The following is a 20,979-nucleotide window of genomic DNA, read 5'->3' as shown; positions in this document are numbered from 1 at the left end:
CGAAAATAATCACCTAATTTTTACTAATTTATACAAATGGTCCCTTTGTTTTGAAAAATAGTCGCATGTTCGGTCCTATTTTGTATGTGGATGCTCGTGTGATTCCAAAGACTTGTGCATTTGCTTCCTTAAGACCAACTTTATTTGTTTTTTACCGTTTAGTCTAACCATATTCACTTAGGATTTTAATGTAACATAAACCTTCAATTTTAAATCATTATTGTCTTTTCTTTTTGCACATAGTTGGACCTCTTCCTAGAAAATATGATCAACAAAATGGTGATTTGTTCGGGAGGCCTAATTGTAACCAAGACATCTTGGACGGATCTCAACCCATGCAAGAGGTTTTGATCTTGTCCCCAATTCGGTTCAAAGCCAAAATGTATCTGAGGGTTAGACCTACTGATGTGCCCTAGGCCACATGATGTATTTCCAGGTTTGATGTGATCTAAACCAAATGTTTCTAGCCTGATGATGGTATCACGAGTAGATTAGATTTTTTGTTCAAAAAAAATGTTATCTAAGAACAAGTTTGAAGAATTTCTAAAACCAACGTGAAGAGGCTTAGAGGATGGAGTTGATGTTTTAAGGATTAATAATCTTCTTTGGTTTTACCCTTTTTTTTAACTCTATTTGACTCACAGTCCCTTACTAGTTAATCTTCAAGGTGTTAATTTGCAATGGTTGCTAATGGAAGCTCGTTTGGTGGTTGATAAGCTTTTTTGTATATATAAAGTTCAGTTTAATCCCGATTTCGTCCCCATTTTTTTTTAAATTTATCCTGTGGAATCAAGGTCCCATGGAGTTTTTGATATCCCTATTCATACTCATTGATAAAGATTTTGGTATATATTTTAATAGTTTTGAGTAAGTTACATGACTCGTCCTTGTGGTTCGGTCTAATATGCAATTTTTGTCCTTAAATATAAGTTTTCATTCGGATCATCCTTCGAATATGTTTTTTTGCTGCGGTTTTGGTCTCTAAATGATTTAAAATAACTAAATTACCCTATTAAGTTTTTAATCTTTTTTATTATTAACTTAAATTTAAAACTTTTAATAAAGAATGTAGGTATCACCATAACGGTTATCGAAACCAACAAAATAAATATTATAAATCTTGCACACTAAACTAGTGTATAGTGGCAAAGGGATCGTATTCACGGAGATTGGTTCGATTTATGATGCTAAAAGATTCTCTTTGTTCAAATACTTGCAAAACAAAAATAAAAGTAAAAAATGGGGTTTTAATCTTTTGATTTTTTTAAAGAAACTAAAGTTACACTAAGATATAAAAATTGCAAGTAAACAAGTAAAGATTTCATTTGAATCAAGAATAGAAAGATGGTTGATATTGGTATTCACCACATACACAATTAGTTAACGTGTCATTAGATGTTATGGTGCAATATTTGTGATTTCATTTAAATTGGTTATAGCAATTTATAAGCATAAATCAACTCTTCTTTGTTATTAAAATGGCTAGAGAAGTTTGCAGCACATTTCCTTAATTAAAGTCACAAAGTCATTGAAGTATGTAATTTTGTGAAAAACAATTAGCATTAAGTTTTAAGAGTCACCAAGTCCAAGAAGTAATCAGATGTTTACATTACCATTATGGAGGAAACATTTTTGTAGCCTGAGTGAAATGAAAACAAATCAAATATTCATTCATAAACTCATGATTAGAGGCAAACAAACATAGAAAAGATGTTTAACCAGAAATTACTTGCATACTTCAACCACAAGTCCATAAGTTATCTTCAAAATAATTAGTCATCCATGGATTAAACCAACATCAACCAAAGATAAACTTAGCCCAACATGACTAAGATTAAAGAAAAGTAAATTAGTTTAGAGTTACCAAACATAATCCAAGTAACAACAAGATCAAAATGATGTGTTTTTCAAGTTCTTCTCCCCCTCCAAGATCCCCCAAGATGCAGAGAAAAACATTGATTTTTTTTTCCAAAAATAAGCAAAATAAGCTCACCAACTTTCCCCATAGAGCAACCACAACTGAAATTCCAATTCTACCCCAACGAGCTCACACGAACTTTACACACTCATTCGGACAGCGTGAGTCGTTTTGAATTAAAGGATTGTTTCTTTTTAAAGGTTATCTCCCTCCATCACTTCTTGTATTTGGTTCGACCCACTTGAATGTCTTCTAGGCCCAGTTGATTGTCAACATAACACTTCCAAATTATCCCATATCTTACTTGATTTTTTATAGTCCAAATCATCACATCCTCTTAGATCAGTAGCACATATGATTCTATATTGTTCTTCTTATTTACATCAAGCCCAATTGCTATCATCCACTAATCTGGAAATACATCACAAGCTTTAAATAGCAGGATCTTGCACTCTACCATCCCTCTGTACTGAATAATCTTTAATAAATCTGCAATTAAACTCAAAAGACTAGAAAATATATGATACAAATATAAAATAACAAAAAAGGAAAATATGCATGTATATTAGTAAATAGAATGAAAATATCACACCACCTATTTATTATCCTGTCACCATTTACATGTTATTGTTACGTCCTCTTTTGGTGTTTTTGTTCTCTCTTTGACACCATACCCACTATATATAAACTTTTCCCTTTTTCATCTTTGCAACCTTAACCCTCCTTTATTGTCTTCAACCGCAACCCTCCTTAATTCACCAATTAGTACCCTAAAGAAGCATTAGTAGGGCTTTTACTAGATTCAAGTATCACTAGGAGATTTCCTATTTACAAATGGTTTTATCCTTGCATCTTCATTTTTTCATTTGGTTTTGTACTTGAATATGTGTTATACAAATAGGTTTTTTCTTGTATTTATATATTTTACACCGTCTTGTAAAAATCAGTCCAGACAGCCTCTTACTGTTTACGATTAATGTTAGTCGATCGAGTTAGGTGGAGTCGGTATTGGGCGGCTTTAGGCAGTCTAGACGATCTAAGCCGATAAAAAAATCAGACATGTAAAAATTTTCAAAAAAAAAATCTCTGATTAGTCAAATTTATGTTATCGGGTGACTAAATTATGACGATTGATGATTAAAACCATTAAAAACATCATCAATTAGTCTAAAAATTATTATATACAATGATTAAATATTTAGATGGTTGAATATGCCTATGTTTTATGGCATTTTATTTTGTTAGGATATATGTAAATATTTAATTTCAAAAAATCTATTACAATTAAGGGTCTTCAAATAGGCGTCAATTAATCTCCGTCTAAACCAATTAGTCTTTTAACCTTAATCGACCGTCTGACCACCGTCTAACGATTTTTACAACCTTGATTTTACACAAGCTGGTGGTGATCCTCTCTACAATTCCCTTTTTGCTTTTAGATCTCGCCACTTCTCAATTCTCTTGTTTTTGTGGTGGATCTGTCGGTTAGAAAAGACAAATTCACAAAGCAAATCCTAGTTTTGATATCTAATGTTTCTTTTTCTTGGTTTTATAGGGGTTAAGCTATGAGGTGTGGTATCACATTTTTTATATTCTTTTGTCTGTCACATCAACGTCATGTTATTTTCTTTCACCCTGTCCCTCACCAACAACAATTTTATATCTTCGACCTGTTGCTTTTCTTCCCGTGTTGTCTTTTAGATGTAATTTCTCTTTTTCAAATTCCATATACACATTAAAGTTGGAATTAAAATGGTCGAACAAATTAGCCATTTTTTGGAAGTCCAACTTATCTTCCGGTAAAGTAGAGGAAGAACATTTCTTCTTGGCTTTATAATTACTTCATTTTCAAGCTCGTCATCATCGAAGTCGAGGTTAACCCTAACACGAGCTTCCGAAAAAGCTGTGTAGTTGGAGTCAAAAGTCTTTAAATGTTCTGAAACACTATCATTTTGATCCACTGTTTCCACCAAATTCCATTTTGGGCTTTTTACAATATCTTTCCAAAACTCAATAAATTTGAAAGGTTTCTCATTATTTTTATTATTTTTAACCGTATATCTGAAGTGCCTAGTCAACATGTGTCCTATCACTTTGACGGTTTTTTCAATGGTCGCACAAATTCATATACATTCTATTAAATTCCATGACTATTTTGTTTTACGTCACAAATTTTAGTCATAATTTATCTTTTGTTTGGTATTCACCAAACTTTATTTCTTTGTGAAAATGACATATCCAGTCCAATTTTGAGTTTTCTTGTAGGGATAATACTCTTTGTTTCATTTTATTGTGAACTAAATGACCTGTTTCAGCTAGTCCCCATAAAAAAACCGAGACCAAACTGGTATAAATAAACTTAATTAGATGTCACAAATTTTGTGATTATAAAAGAAAATATATTACATTATCGATTCCTAATTATCAATTACAGGTCATCGTCCCAAGAAAAAACCAAACTGTTCTCCTTTGTTCAAAAGTCAAAGGCTGTTTGTTACAAAGTTTTGGGTGTTGTTAATTCACTTAGCAACTTCTTCAACTACATAAGTTTTCTTCCATACCTCCTCCCTCTCCTTGTTCTGTTGCATCGGGGGTAGTGAAAACGAGTTTACAGTCGAGCTTCCATTTCGAATCTCTGACAAAACTCTAAGTGCTGAAAGAGTTTGCCTCATGTAGGTGTTCTCCCTGTTCTCGATGTCAACCAGTTCTTCAGGAACCCTAACAGAAGACAACGACTCATTTGGTTCTTCAGTCAATGATTCAGAAGCCCTTCCTTCTTCTTTCCTATTTCCTGATTCAGACGGAGATGAACTTTGTTGCTTCGTGGATAAAAATTGGTCCAGCATCATCTCACACTTTTTAACAAGATTGTTTAGAACATCAGTTTTGTAAAATGGCTCATTCATAACCTTTTGGATGAAAGGCACACGAAGAAGAGCTCCACTTAGTTTGTCATGTTTCTTCAGTATCTTCACTAATCCTGCAACATGATTTGAAACTGTAAAGAAGGGGACGCTAAATTGTTTGGAGAAGTGAAGACAGAAGAGGTGAATACCTGTGTAATTGAGTGCACTGTAATTTAACAAGAGAACTATCTCCCCATGTAAATCTGCGAGGTCTCTAGCAACTTTCTTCAACTCTTCACTTGAATCCTTGGCTGCGATCAAGTTACCTTCTAGCACCTTCAAAATGATTTGGATCAGATACGTGACAGTATGCAGAATTTTTACACAATAAAGTGATAATCCAACATTATAACACTAATTGGTTAGAGCCAGCAACTGAAACGAATTCAATAACAGAAATGATCATCCGTGAAGTTTCGAAATTTCAGATGAATATCGAATTTCCATCTGTTTATGGAAGACATAACGTAACATTTAGCAATTCAGACGTAAACAGGAACAATCGCGTAGATCTATAACTAATATAGGATTTGATAATAGCACAATCGAGATGCAGGTATTGACGATTCAATTCGAAATTTAGAACTCAAAATTACCTCCAGTTTGATGATATACCACTCTTGTTTTTCAAGAACGAAATCGTTAAGCTTGTCGGTTTGCTCCTGGCACAATTTCACGAAATCAGCAACCGCCTTCTCGTCCACCGCCGGCTCAATGTCGTCACCGGTGCTCAATTTCATCCTCTTGTTACAGCGACCGTCTCTGGAGTAAACCCGCTTCAATTGCTTCTTCAGATCTTTATAAGACAGAAACTTATCTCTCCAATCCGGCATCATCTCGTCGATCAATTTATTCAGAAGCTTACGGAATTGCATCTTGTTCGATGATTCCACCTCTTACCCTAGAAAACAAGTCGAAATTTGGGAATATGAATGACTTGGTATAAATCACACGTCTATCCCAGGTGTACGTATATATACAGAGAGAAATAGAGGTTTGACAATGTCTTGGATGGATAAAATATTGGATTGTAACAATCAAGGAGGATATTCGGAGATGGATCTCATTCGTGACGAATATTCTCCGTGCTTCCGAGGTTTAAACCGGCCAGCTTCACTAAAAACAAAGAGAACTCATTTGTCATTTTCTCTTTTTTGCCTTTGTTAAAGATAGAAGGGTAGGAGGTTTAATTTCTCTTATGATTTATGATCTATGATGGTTTGTTTTAGGTGGTAATCACAAAATTTTAATAACAAGGCAATGAGCCAATGAGGTATGGACTTCATTGTTGCCTAGGATGTGGATCCTATTTGAAAGAGATGTTCACCGGTTAACACCATCCGGGTGTAATGATTGTGTGGATTGAAACCTTTCATAGGTTCTCACATCCGATCAAAATCATTTACCTCTATATCTCTCTTCCGTTTCTCTCTTGTTCACTAGTACCATTTCCAACATATATTGAATGCATTGTGAACAAGTCTTGATGATGATGATGTGGAGAGATGTTCACCCGTTACCATACCCAATGGCCTAAGAAAAAAAAAAACTAAATATTTTTTAAGACCACATCTTACGAGATAACAACATATATGGTATGGATTCTGATTATGATTGTGCATTAACCTCTCTTCGCAACAAGCTTCCGGATTTTGACTTTAGCAATTTTACTATTAAAGACACCGCCCCCTAAATCCCAAAATACACTAGCGAGTGCCCTTTTTTGTAAAATTGTTCAAGATATGGAAGTGCATCCCGATATGAAGGCTCGACAGAAAGTGGTTTTCCAATGCTTATATGCACCACATTCTCAAGATTTTCTTCTAGTTATCCTTATAAATGGGTTTGACCAACATATATCTCCTGTGGAGTATCGTACTATCCTCAAATATCGACTCATGATCCCAATATTCCCAGCTGACGAGATATGCCTGATGTATCGCAAGGCATGTTTGGACTCTTTAGGAGAGCATGTAGTTCGATGTAAAGAACTTTCGGGGTTCAAATACAGGCACGATATAGTTAGAGATGTTTTGTTTGGCATATTTAAGCATGTCAGGGTTTCCGCTAAGAAAGAGGCACTGTGAATTTCTTGACTGACTCGGTAGAATGAATGTCAACCCTCATACCGGCTGACATTTTGATTTTTAGATAGGTCGGAGGGAAACACGCATGTGTGGACCTTACAGGGGTATCCCCTCTTGTGGGTTTGAGGGCTAGGGGTTTCACGGCGAAACAAGCTGCTACAAGCAAAGTCACCAAACATAAGAAATCATGCATGGAAAATCAACACGAGTTCATACCATTTGCATTTGATACGTTTGGTTTCTTCGCGTCAGATGTGTTAGAGCTTCTTAATAGAGTACAACGAATCATGCATAACAATGTTATATCCCCTAGATTTATAGAGGTAGTCTTTAAAGGAATTTGTTTTACTATACAAAAAGGTTTAACGGCGCAACTTATTGTCCGTTTGACATTTCACTTGTTATACGATGATAATTAAATTAATGAATTACATTGGTTTAAATATTTTTTACTTTTTATTTATATTTATCTTCTTGCTTATATCCAATTTATTATTATTATTCTTTGATTTTTTTTTTCTTATCTTAATCTAGTAAGTAATATAAACAAAAGATAAAAGAATATTTGAGTTTTTTCAATTTAAAAATAAATCAACAAATTTTGGCTTTATTTTTTAACTCAACCATTTTGACCTCCTATAAAAGGTCATTGGGTTTTTAGGACAACACAACAAACTATCATTTTTTATGAGCTAGCACATTATATGCCATTTTTTATGACCTCCTATAAAAGGTCATTGGGTTTCCGCTAAGAAAGAGGCACCGTGAATTTCTTGACTGACTCGGTAGAATGAATGTCAACCCTCATACCGGCTGACATTTTGATTTTTAGATAGGTCGGAGGGAAACACGCATGTGTGGACCTTACAGGGGTATCCCTTCTTGTGGGTTTGAGGGCTAGGGGTTTCACGGCGAAACAAGCTGCTACAAGCAAAGTCACCAAACATAAGAAATCATGCATGGAAAATCAACACGAGTTCATACCATTCGCATTTGATACGTTTGGTTTCTTCGCGTCGGATGCGTTAGAGCTTCTTAATAGAGTACAACTAATCATGCGTAACAATGTTATATCCCCTAGATTTATAGAGGTAGTCTTTAAAGGAATTTGTTTTACTATACAAAAAGGTTTAACGGCGCAACTTGTTGTCCGTTTGACATTTCACTTGTTATACGATGATAATTAAATTAATGAATTACATTGGTTTAAATATTTTTTACTTTTTATTTATATTTATCTTCTTGCTTATATCCAATTTATTATTATTATTCTTTGATTTTTTTTTCTTATCTTAATCTAGTAAGTAATATAAACAAAAGATAAAAGAATATTTGAGTTTTTTCAATTTAAAAATAAATCAACAAATTTTGGCTTTATTTTTTAACTCAACCATTTTGACCTCCTATAAAAGGTCATTGGGTTTTTAGGACAACACAACAAACTATCATTTTTTATGAGCTAGCACATTATATGCCATTTTTTATGACCTCCTATAAAAGGTCATTGGGTTTCCGCTAAGAAAGAGGCACCGTGAATTTCTTGACTGACTCGGTAGAATGAATGTCAACCCTCATACCGGCTGACATTTTGATTTTTAGATAGGTCGGAGGGAAACACGCATGTGTGGACCTTACAGGGGTATCCCTTCTTGTGGGTTTGAGGGCTAGGGGTTTCACGGCGAAACAAGCTGCTACAAGCAAAGTCACCAAACATAAGAAATCATGCATGGAAAATCAACACGAGTTCATACCATTCGCATTTGATACGTTTGGTTTCTTCGCGTCGGATGCGTTAGAGCTTCTTAATAGAGTACAACTAATCATGCGTAACAATGTTATATCCCCTAGATTTATAGAGGTAGTCTTTAAAGGAATTTGTTTTACTATACAAAAAGGTTTAACGGCGCAACTTGTTGTCCGTTTGACATTTCACTTGTTATACGATGATAATTAAATTAATGAATTACGTTGGTTTAAATATTTTTTACTTTTTATTTATATTTATCTTCTTGCTTATATCCAATTTATTATTATTATTCTTTGATTTTTTTTTCTTATCTTAATCTAGTAAGTAATATAAATATTTGAGTTTTTTCAATTTAAAAATAAATCAACAAATTTTGGCTTTATTTTTTAACTCAACCATTTTGACCTCCTATAAAAGGTCATTGGGTTTTTAGGACAACACAACAAACTATCATTTTTTATGAGCTAGCACATTATATGCCATTTTTTATGACCTCCTATAAAAGGTCATTGGGTTTCCGCTAAGAAAGAGGCACCGTGAATTTCTTGACTGACTCGGTAGAATGAATGTCAACCCTCATACCGGCTGACATTTTGATTTTTAGATAGGTCGGAGGGAAACACGCATGTGTGGACCTTACAGGGGTATCCCTTCTTGTGGGTTTGAGGGCTAGGGGTTTCACGGCGAAACAAGCTGCTACAAGCAAAGTCACCAAACATAAGAAATCATGCATGGAAAATCAACACGAGTTCATACCATTCGCATTTGATACGTTTGGTTTCTTCGCGTCGGATGCGTTAGAGCTTCTTAATAGAGTACAACTAATCATGCGTAACAATGTTATATCCCCTAGATTTATAGAGGTAGTCTTTAAAGGAATTTGTTTTACTATACAAAAAGGTTTAACGGCGCAACTTGTTGTCCGTTTAACATTTCACTCGTTATACGATGATAATTAAATTAATGAATTACGTTGGTTTAAATATTTTTTACTTTTTATTTATATTTATCTTCTTGCTTATATCCAATTTATTATTATTATTCTTTGATTTTTTTTTCTTATCTTAATCTAGTAAGTAATATAAACAAAAGATAAAAGAATATTTGAGTTTTTTCAATTTAAAAAGAAATCAACAAATTTTGGCTTTATTTTTTAACTCAACCATTTTGACCTCCTATAAAAGTCATTGGGTTTTTAGGACAACACAAAAAACTCTCATTTTTTATAAGCTAGCACATTATATGTCATTTTTTATGATTTGGCATTATTATTATTATTATTATTATTATTATTATTATTATTATAATAGTATTTGGACTAGAAATTTGATATTTGGATGTGAATAGTTGAAGGAATTTTAATGAGACTTTCAACTGTATCAATATGATGTTAAAAATGCATTTTTATGAGAAATTAGAAAGAAAAAAATGTCTAAAATAAAATTACGAATAAATGTGATTTGAAGAACATATTACTATATGACGACATTTAGGTTTGATGGTTTGAAAATGAGTATTTTGGATAATCTAGATGATTAACATTCTTTAAAGCCAACATTTTTAAAAGAATAACTATGATTGATAAGTAGTATACTTTTTTATCCAAAATGATATTTTAAGTTCGATTTAACTTATGTATTGGACTAATGCAGTTTGAGCCTACTTCCTGTGTTGGACCCATTTTGGGTTTTTTGGCCATTACATATTTTGGTCCTAATTACTGGAACTGCTTATTCATATAGGTTGGTAAGCATTATGGACAGAGATTACTCAGTGTTGGATCTAGTAATGGCTCTTTGGTCTAACGTTTGAAAATATGTGCTTTTTTAACAGAAGATGTGCATTAGCCCCAAAAAAATGATGGGCTTATTTTATTGTATTGGACTCATGTTATGGTAGTAGGTTTATTGTTGGGCTTAAGACCGTTAAAAATTAGAACATAGTCATTTTGGACTTGCGATGTAAATAGTAATTCACTTATGCATGAAAATGTGTTTGGAGACAAAATTTTGGAATGGTCCGCAATATGTAACAATCTATTTTCATATTATAGTATAAAGGGTGCAGTCACATAAATAGACTGTCTTTAACAGAAGTTTAACAAAAGTCATAGTGATCGCAAAATCAAGAGTATGTGTAGAGAGAACATCTGAATCTGACTCCATAAGAGGAAATTATAATTTTTAAAAGCTTCAGTGCAATAGTGTACTACATTGAAACTGAAATAGAGATCGGTCGATTGTTAGGAAAAACAATCTAAACAAGAATTGAAGATCTTGTCCATATGATTTTGTCAATATAAAGGCAGTCAATAACGAAATTCATATGAGATGATTATGCTTTTTATACGGCCGTTAACAGTTTATGTCTGATAAAAATACAACTTTAAAAATAATGTCAAAATTATCCGAAGAGTCTAAATGAAAGTTGTAGATCTCGTCGATGTATATATATATATATATATATATATATATATATATATATATATATATATATATATATATATATATATAACACCCATCGAAAACGAAGCTTGTACGAAGAATATATGGAATTTTTAAGAAATAAGAAATCGCTGTGCACAGCCGCACGCACAGACTAGATGCACGGCGTGCACTGACACACCACCCAGAATTCGTCATGTGTCACTTTCTGCATGGAGCCACATCAGCACCCCGACCAATTATACGGCGCGCCCCCAACCATGTGCGCAACGTACACCCCAAAATTAGCTATAAATAGGCAACAATTTTCATTCATTTCTCACATATCTTTTCCTCCATAACCTCTATGGAACTCTCTCGTACTCTTAGACCTTTTACTTTCTAGTTTCCGGCTACTTTAGCGAGGTCCTGGAGCGGCTGCGATATAGAGCTTTCGGATCAGGGTTTAGCCCGCATAATTCCCGGTTTTCACTAGGATTCTATAAGTTAAGCTACACTTTTAGTGTAACTTATATTTATATTCATAGTCGTTGTTATGGATATATAAATAAGATTTATCATTAATTCCAGTTATAATACTAATTTATCTACTTACGGGAGAGGTGTCTAGAATGATCACGTTGGCTTGGTTGTTAGATTTCAGAAAGACTATACGCCGAAATGATCATGCCACCCGATTGTCTGACTTGCATGATCCTTATTTGATAGAACATTCGATATTCATTAGGATTAATGAAGAATCTAGTTTTCATTACTAGATCATCATACAAATTAATAGGATAAAGTAATATAGGTTAATACTAGTTTGGCGCACTATCTTCCAATTGAATCGTCAGTAGAATCGCCTAGATAGTTGTCAATCATCCAAGTAATTGTCCATGTGAGTTACCTCACAATATTGTATACTACAATATATGTCCATAGATAGTTGTCAATCTTCCAAGTAATTGTCCAGGTGAGTTACCTCACTATATGGTGTACGGAAAAATATATATATATATATATATATATATATATATATATATATATATATATATATATATACCCATGTATGCTAGGATATAAGAACCAGTAGGATAGGTTGGTAGTATTGTATCTTTGGGCCTAATGTTATGCTTAAGTTAGTTGGACGTGGTTGAAGTATGTTATTAGGCAATTAGATTAGTTTAGTTAGTCTCCTGTTTGTGGACTATTTATCTGCTTGCTATATATGTATCCATATGTTATGTGGATAGTTAAGGTAGCGAACCAGATTTATGTTGAAGGCAAAGGGGTGAGTTAATGGCAATAACAACTTAAGCGATTGTGAGACTAGCTCAAAAGTCGAGGTGATGGCAATAGCAACTTAAGTGATTATGAACCTAGATACTCGATATATATATATATATATATATATATATATATATATATATATATATATATATATATATCTATATCTATTGTGGTATATGACATTTTAGTAAAAACGTTGCAGAATTTGTTCCCAGAAAAACATGATAATTTCATTATCAAAGCATTTCCAAAGATGTATTTTTATTCATTTTAAAACATTTGGGATGTCATCGTCAATACAGAAACATAAGCATAAACAGAACTTATATTCATTTACACTAGGGATCTATATCTCCTTAATCTCTCAGTGTAATGAAACTTCACCTCGTCACCTATGATACAAGTAAACTAAGTGGGTCAGGTTGGGAAACCTGGTGAGTACATAGGGTTTTCAACCCACAATAATATAATTATTATGTTTAATCATCAGACAATTAACCTAATTACCCATCCCCATTATCTTATTTATTCCTAAGTACATTCCCTAAGGATTTATCTTAAGGGTCGTCCCCTACATCATATTTACCTCTCATCTCCTTACATCGCATTTCCTTATATGTTTGTTCCTAAGGACTCTCCCTAAGGATCATCGCCTACATCGCATAGACAGTATTGATTCAGGGATTACTCCCTCAATACATGCCCAGAAAGGGTTAGGGCATCATCGCATGAATACGTAGTTACAACATCGCATGAACTCGTAATTCATAGTAAGGGGTTAAAGTATCATCGCATGAATACGTAGTTACAACATCGCCGGAACTCGTAATTCATAGTAAGGGGTTAGAGTATCATCGCATTAATACGTAGTTACTGTTGGATTGGTGTCTAAGTCCATAACTATTTTGGTATGTACTTGACCCGATTATGAGCATGGTCCTTTTGGGTTGCCTTCACCATAGAAATATGTAGGATGAATTAAGGAGAAAGGTTTAATTATGATTTATTAATATATTATAAGAATAATATATTAAAGGAAATCATAATGCTTAATTAATATTAGTTAATAATTAATTAAGAATTAATTTTGTGGCTAAAAGAGATTAATTAAACTTAAGGGACTAGAATTGTAATTATAAGATAATTTCAATTGGGCTATGGATCACCTTGGAATATAGGTTGGACGAAATCTATGGGAAGCCCATCTAATATTCGTCCAAGGCATGTTCCAGAAGGGGTCCATGGGCTGCTTAGGGCTTAAGCAGTCAAATTAGGGTTTCCTTGTTAGATAACCCTAGATGCCTACCAATTTAAGGAGCCCCTAAGCCCCAAAAATGTGGTGACCGAATCCATAGGGTTTTCTGGATGTTTTGGAGCCTCCATCCTCTTCTCTTCTTCATCCAGTTGCTTAGTGGTGTTTGTGACTCCATTAGATGTGCAACACTTGAGGCACTAAGCTTTCTGAAGCCAAGGATTAGATCGTTATTGCTATATAACAATCAAAGGTTATATCTAAACCCTATTTTATGTTAATATGATTAATTATATGCTAGATCTAGGGTTTATAGCTTTGGATATTCAATTGCATGTTCATTAGATAAACTAGATCCAAAAGCTATTAGGGTTTGCATGTACACCATAGGAATGATGTATTGCTCGAAACCATCAGTGGTATCAGAGCCTAGGGTTGTTTGTTTGATGTATTTGATGCTATAGTTGATTATTCATGCTTAAAATCGATTTTTTTTGGTTTTTGGGGGTTGGAATCTCCGAGTCCATAGCTGAATTCGCCGAGTCCACTGGGAACTTGATGAGTCCAGTGCTAACTCGACGAGTCAAAGTCGCAGATACCTGATTTCGTGGGATTTTGACCTGTTTTGGCTGTGGATAATTACCTAAAACGTTTTTTATTAATAAAATCCGAATTTTATCAATATTTGGATATTATCCTTGCTAAAATAGAAGATAGTTGTCAAAATTTAGATAATCTTTTGTTTTATTAGATAAAGATTGATTATTTGTAATTTAGATTTAAATTATCTTTTGAAAAAGTTTCAATTTTCCCCTTTAGGTTTTATTGTTTAAATTTGAACTTAAAAGTTTTGTTTTTGAAATTTAAATAAGTTAAACCCTAATGTTTTGAAAAGTTCAAAACTTGTCCTCAAGTTTTGAAATTTAAGTTTTGATTAATAGTTTAATTATGTAATATTTAAATTCTAAAACTCTAGTACTTTGAAAAGTTCAAATTACTCCCTTATGGTTTTATTAATTAATTAATTAAAGTGTATAATTAAAATAGATTTAATAAAATCATATAGTTTTGGTTTACATTTAATTAAATTAAAAGTATAATTTATTAATTAGATCACTTAGTATTTTAAAAGTGTAAAATACATCTTATACTATATATAACATTAAAAGTCTAATATTATATATATATGAGAAAAATAGTCAGTCTTATCGTTAGTAGGCCTCATTCACGAAGCTGGTCTATAAGGGGTTTTTAAGGAAATTTCCTATAAAATGGTGATTGAATGGGTATCCATTCTTACCCACCTCACTCTTGACTAGTGGAGGGTCGTTAGTCGAACGGGTAGGATAGGACGAAACCTTCCATTATAAGTATAATGAAGTACAAAGTAACTGCATGCTTTTACAAATTCCCAAATTCTAGTTACTTTAGGCAAAATGTGAAATTTTATGTTGATCCATGGAATTACACTTCATCCCTTGTCAAACGTTAGTGGAGCGTGTGTGGTTAACCACCACACTAATTTGGGATTGACATTGGTGGCGAAGGGTGACTCGATGTTTATCGTAGATAAACGGAGCGTGTGTGGCTAACCGGCACATTGATTAGGTGATAGTAGCATTGATTGCACCACATAGATTCATATGGTTATTCACACCTTGTTTGTGTTCCTTGGCATCCCAGTCGCAAATTTGAAGGGCATAATCGAGATTAAACATGCCATTGAGAAGTTCATTGAATCTCAAAAGATCTAGGAGTTTCGATTCATTTAAAACTTAAACTTCTTTTTCGTTTTTCATGGTGGAAATTAGTAAATCATCATTTACCTACCTTCAAATATTCTACAACTAGATTACAGCATCCTTTTTCTAGGTTATAGAGTATTGTGTTGGATCCTAGCCTTAATATCACATTTGGGTATTTTATTAAGGACTCAATCAATTTAACTTGAATTTTCTCCCGTTTTGTAGATGTCTAGTTCTGAAAATCATACTCTTCCTGAATTCTTTGAAGATGATATTCCACGATATGATCAAGGAACAAGAGATCTTGCTTCACTTCCTCCACCTCCTCCAATTATTCTCCCTAACCTACAAGTTCGAAGGCTTGAAAAGTTCGAGCTCACTTAAACCCTTTTGGCAAGTAAACACGAAGATTGGAAACCTGTGTGTGCACACATCTTAGAGATGAAGTCACACATTGATAGGTTAAGGATGTTGGGTGTCGAGATTTCAAGTGAGTTGGCTGTTGAATGGGTTCTTCAGTCACTTCCTGAATCATATAGTGAGTTCGTAAAAGAGTACTATATGATGGAACACGACGTAACCCTAATTGATCTCACCTATTTGCTTATAGCTACTGAATCAGCAATGATTTGGCGTGCTGGTCAAGCAAACTTGTCTGGTGAATCAAACTCCCAAGATTCAATGGACACTGGAAGCATTGGAAGTCCGGGAAGGACTAAGTATGAGATTGTCCCATGTAATGTTCCAAAGGAGTCCATTTGTTTTTATTGCCAAGAGAAGGGGCATTGGAGACGAAGCTGCCCAAACTACCTGAGAGATCTAAGAGATGGGAGAGTCATGGCATATGGCTCTACTTCAGGTAAAATCCACTATCTAGCTCCTTTTAAGTTCCTATTCTAGATTCCTAATACATGATGTGATAAGATTACATTTTGATATTTTGCAGGATCGAAGAAAAGAAAGGAAGATTAAGAAAAATGTGTGTTGAATCTGATCATGAAGAAATTGATTACAATCACATAGATTCAAAGATCAGATTTTTGAGCTGCTACTTTAGAGTTAGAATAAATTACTTAAGAATGTGTAATAGCATAGTTTTCAGTTGAATTGCACTGTAAGGACAAGTTTTTTCGCAATAAAATAAATTTTGAGTTTTATCTTGTTTACTTATCCTTGTAGTGGCATGTGTGAAAATGGATGTTTGTATTTTTGCAATGTTGAGTTGGATATGATTCTTGTTTTGCTATTTGTGGAAATGTCGAGAATTTACCAAATAAGGAAAGATTCTCATCGCCCAAGTTTCAATTGGACAAAAAGTTGGAATCATGCAACCTGTATAGTATGATGAATAAAAAACTTTCTTATTTGGAAATTAGACTAATTCTTTGACATAGTGTCAAGTGAAGGACTAGGAGATCAAGTACACTAGGTTGTGCGTTGATCAAGTTCACCACAAGAGTGATAAAGATATTTGTCATGATATACTAAAGTTTAGTAAATATGATTATACTTATAAGAATAAGTGTAATTCTGAGTTGATTGGAAGAGTTTGAATGAATAGCATAAAGAATAAGAAGAATCAAGTAAGCAGAAAGATAAAAGTTTCTCTATTCTAAGAAGAAGGGAGAGTACCTTTTATTGTGTTTTATGATCGTCTTTAATGATTGAGAACCATATCACGATTAATCCTCTAAGTGGATCTTCGTGCATTTGTATGGCTAAGAAGAGGAATCGAGAATTGTGGAAATGGTTAAAATCAAGAAGTCAATCATACTTCGTTCCAATATTGAGTCTTAGAGTTATACTCCAAGATTGTGACTTGAGTGACAAGTCTTAAGTAGGTTTGTAACACTTATCAAATGTAGAATAAGAAAGTTTCTTATTCTTGTACATTTGAAATTGGTAAGTTGTGATGTCTTGGATAAGACAAAGACCAAATAAGACCAATTGAGTGAAGTGTTAAACTTGATAAGAAGCTACACTAACTCTTGAATATTTGCTTTGTCAAGGAATGTTTCTTGGCAAGAGAATCTTATATATCAATGAGTCGGTGGGAGTCTTAATGGTCTTGAAAAGGTTCCAGAACAAATCAAGAGTAAACCTAGTTGATCATCACTAGCACGTGACTAGAGGTTTATAACCTGTCATACTCTTATTTATGTGCCATTCCAGTTGAGTTAATTATGCATGTGAGTTCTATGAGTTCTCATTTGAAGGCATAACGACAATGCACCTTGATCAATGGAAAGTACATTGATATGTAGGGGTGAGTTGCTTGGAAGACATGGTGGGCATTCATGCTACCATGAGGCAAGGAATCAAAATTGAACAAGTTCAGTCCATATGAGCTTGAATTTGACGCAAACCTTGGTTTTGGCAAAATTCATATGGATAGGAACACATACACTATAAAATCTAAGTAACATAAGTTTTTCCTCCTTCATGAAAATGATTGTAAGGAAATGCTTTCACTAAGATAGATTTTAAGGAGATAGCAATTGTGTAAATTGTATTCTCAAGTTCGATTATGATTACGGCATCTCTCTTCATAGTTCGAAATGTGAGATTTGACAATTAGTTTGAACATTTAGGACTTAGTAACATAAGTTCTGAATTTGCTTAGACACACATGTAAGCTTTCTAAGGCAAAGGTGTACGGAGTTAAGAAGCTTAGATAAAGGCTTATCAAAGCATCAGGTATTAGAAATATGAACTTAAGGAATTCAATAAGCATTGTCTTCTAGAAGTTCCATTGTTTTCTGAATACATGTCAAAGCTAGTGGAAGCATAAGTGTTATGCCAATAAGGAAATAATCATCATGTTAGTGGGAACATGATTATTATGGTAAGTATTGCAAGTTAAAAATATTAATTATAGAAAACAAGAGTTATACTTTGCAAAGTCGCAAAGGTTGAAAGGAATGTACTTTGAGTGGGAGACATCACGTCTATCGAATTGTTTTGTAACAATTTCTGATAGAGAACCTTGTATTTTCATTGGTCAAGTCTTGGTGACTTTTGTGCTATGACTTTACGAAATGGTCGTTGCATAAAATGTTAGAATCTAACATATTCTAGTAGTGGCAAGAACCTTGTATTCCTACACTATCATTGAGGATTAGGAATTGTGAAATTAGCATGATTGGAAAAGTTTTCAATTGATCTATTTAACAAAGCATGCATCATAGAAAACATAGTGTGCATGCCTGGTGCATGGGACAACTATTGTTGTAATTCAAGTAATAAGTCGATTTTCTGAAACAGTAAACAATAAATAATAAGTAATCAATATGGTGGTTAAATAAAAGTGTTTTATTTACAGTCAAAAGTTTTGGGGCCATATGGGATTAAGTATTATTATTGTGTTTAAATTTTGCATGTTTTGACTTCCAGAATACCTGGGTTATTCAAACCTCCAATGTCGGTCATATGTTGGAAGTAGGTATGAAGGAAGACTGTCATGAATCTGTTTGTAGATTGTATAAAGTGTTTAGACATAGCACAAGTTTGCTACAGAGTTCATGAGTGCTTTAATAAGATTAGAGTATTGGATTAAACATACGCTCACGTGAATCACTTGATAGATTTTATCATGAGTGATTGTGAGACGCTAATATTGCATATTCTATAAACCGAGACATGTGAGTTGTTATTTAATGGTCAGTTGCACATTGATTGTAACGCCCGTAGATCCGGGCTAGTCAATTTAGAGATAATAGCGGTCGAAAACGAATTTTGACAAAAGATTATTTAGAATAAATAATCTTAACCAAGTTTTAGAATACGTCTCAAGGGTTTCGTACATAAAGAATGTTGAACTCCGAGTTATAACGAAGAAGTTATAGTCCGTCGAAGTTTTACGGCAAAACCGACACGACACCGGGAGACGTAAATAGTGAATTTACGATGGAGGGATTTTTAGCCTTATAAATCTAAACAAAAGTTGTAGTATACGTTAAACCGAGAACATACGAAAATAGAACACCCAAATCTGACTTCGTATAAGGAAGTTATGAATTTTCTAAGATTTAGCTTAGCAGTGCACAGCCCGAAACTCGAATTTTAGATCGAGCGGTTTTTGGCCTACGCGACCTAAATGAGAATTGAATATCTCATTAATAGGAACTCAACCGTAAAAAGACAGACGAAAACAGAGTATGTATGTAGTAGTTATGAGTTTTATGCGGACATTTAACAGTACAATCTCCTCGTACTGTTAAATTTAAGATTGGTCAAGAATTAGTCAACGGAGTCTAAATGAAAGTTGTAGATCTTATTTTTACCTACGCGTGGATATAAAGAACGTCAAAAATAGAGGTCGTATGTGAAATTTACGAATTTTAGAATTCGAAAGTGTGATGTGCGAAAATGGGTGATGTGGCACAATCTTGGCCATTGCTTTCTCCCTAAGTCTTGCCACTAGATGGTGACATGTGGCACCAAGTTCAGCCATTTTTCACCCTATAAATAGAACCTCTCTCACCCTCATTTTTTTCACACCTTTCCCATTCTTTCTTCTCTTTACTCTCTCTAGAACCTCTCTCTAGCCCCGAAACCCCCCCCCCCCCCCCCCCCCGAAAAGCCTAGGGAACCTCCCCTAGCACGAGGCGAAAGCCCTGGAGTGCTCGACGGATCCGAGAAGAAGAGCTTTTCGGCTCAGGAATGCTGCTCCAAGCAAAGTTCGATTTTCTATAAAACCCGCTGTAAGTGAGCTACGCCTACGCTATTTTTAATATATCGTTTATTTAATTATAGTAACGTTATTAGGAACTTATAATAAGTATTTGGGTTATTATTATGGGTTATATAAGTATTGTTTAACGCTTATATAATAGTAATAATAGTTATAGTATTAATTAGTCTCGGCGAATAATATACTAAACTCTAGTGGTAATAAACTAGGTTTCATCAAAGGAAATTATTTTTAAGAAGCGAAGCGCTGTCTGAGTTCAGAATCACCACCTTTTCAAGTCAGTGCATGGTCCCTTTCATCTTACACATAGATATGAAGTATTTAATATATATTACATGATATGTGTGCATATTGTCTGAGTACTAGTTGTCTATGCTGGGTGAAATATTTTTGTACACGTTTTAAATGATTTAAACTGTATATGTATTTCATATCTACAAAACGTGTTGGGTAAAACATGGGTAGATGTAATAGTTGTTGTGTGACCAAATAAAATAATGAGAGGCCTCAATATAGATTTTATTGATGATCCAGTCATCTAGCGGAGTATAGATGACGACCATAGACTATTCTAGACAGTCCAGCGGAACGCTAGCAGGCTCGCAACCTGTAGGTGTTTGTTTGAACTGTGTGCTCACCAGCAGTACTCCATCCCCCACATGGTTGCCTTATTTGAAATGAATTTTTTAGGAACCCCCAAAGCATGTGTTGTCACCCCGATGAAAGTCCTTTAGACTAGCTCCCTTGTGTTAGATGTTTTAGGGATGTAAAGTGAGGATAATGGGAATGGGTAATCAGGTTTGTTTGGTTTGATAAAGTTAATAAACTTATTTATTGTGGGTTGAAAACCCTATGTACTCACCAGGTTTTCCAATCTGACCTAATCAGTTTATTTATATCACAAGTGTTGATATG

At 33.9% G+C, this 20,979-nt stretch overlaps 1 protein-coding gene across 1 annotated transcript; it reads right to left on the bottom strand.

Moving 5' to 3' along the window:
• Positions 1-4,286: 4,286 nt before the first annotated feature.
• On the bottom strand, positions 4,287-5,904 carry LOC145032226 (SPX domain-containing protein 2-like). Its single transcript, XM_078980976.1, has 3 exons — positions 5,421-5,904; positions 4,974-5,100; positions 4,287-4,898 (listed from the first exon to the last, which is right to left on the bottom strand). Exons 1-3 carry the CDS (start codon positions 5,697-5,699, stop codon positions 4,438-4,440), a joined length of 867 nt encoding a protein of 288 aa, XP_078837102.1. The 5' UTR covers positions 5,700-5,904; the 3' UTR covers positions 4,287-4,437.
• Between the last annotated feature and the right edge of the window lie 15,075 nt (positions 5,905-20,979).

The sequence above is a fragment of the Lactuca saligna genome, chromosome 1 (genome assembly GCF_052625555.1).
Source record: "Lactuca saligna cultivar CGN05327 chromosome 1, ASM5262555v1, whole genome shotgun sequence".
Lineage (NCBI taxonomy): Eukaryota > Viridiplantae > Streptophyta > Magnoliopsida > Asterales > Asteraceae > Lactuca > Lactuca saligna.
This window is presented reverse-complemented; position numbering and strand designations above follow the sequence as displayed.

Excerpts from the sequence above, each read along its gene's own strand:
- LOC145032226 (XM_078980976.1), bottom strand. The coding sequence starts at position 5,699 with ATGCAATTCCGTAAGCTTCTGAATAAATTGATCGACGAGATGATGCCG. Across the intron at positions 5,101-5,420 it reads GGTATATCATCAAACTGGAG|GTGCTAGAAGGTAACTTGAT; the intron begins GTAATTTTGAGT and ends ATCATTTTGAAG. Across the intron at positions 4,899-4,973 it reads CAGTGCACTCAATTACACAG|GATTAGTGAAGATACTGAAG; the intron begins GTATTCACCTCT and ends ATCATGTTGCAG.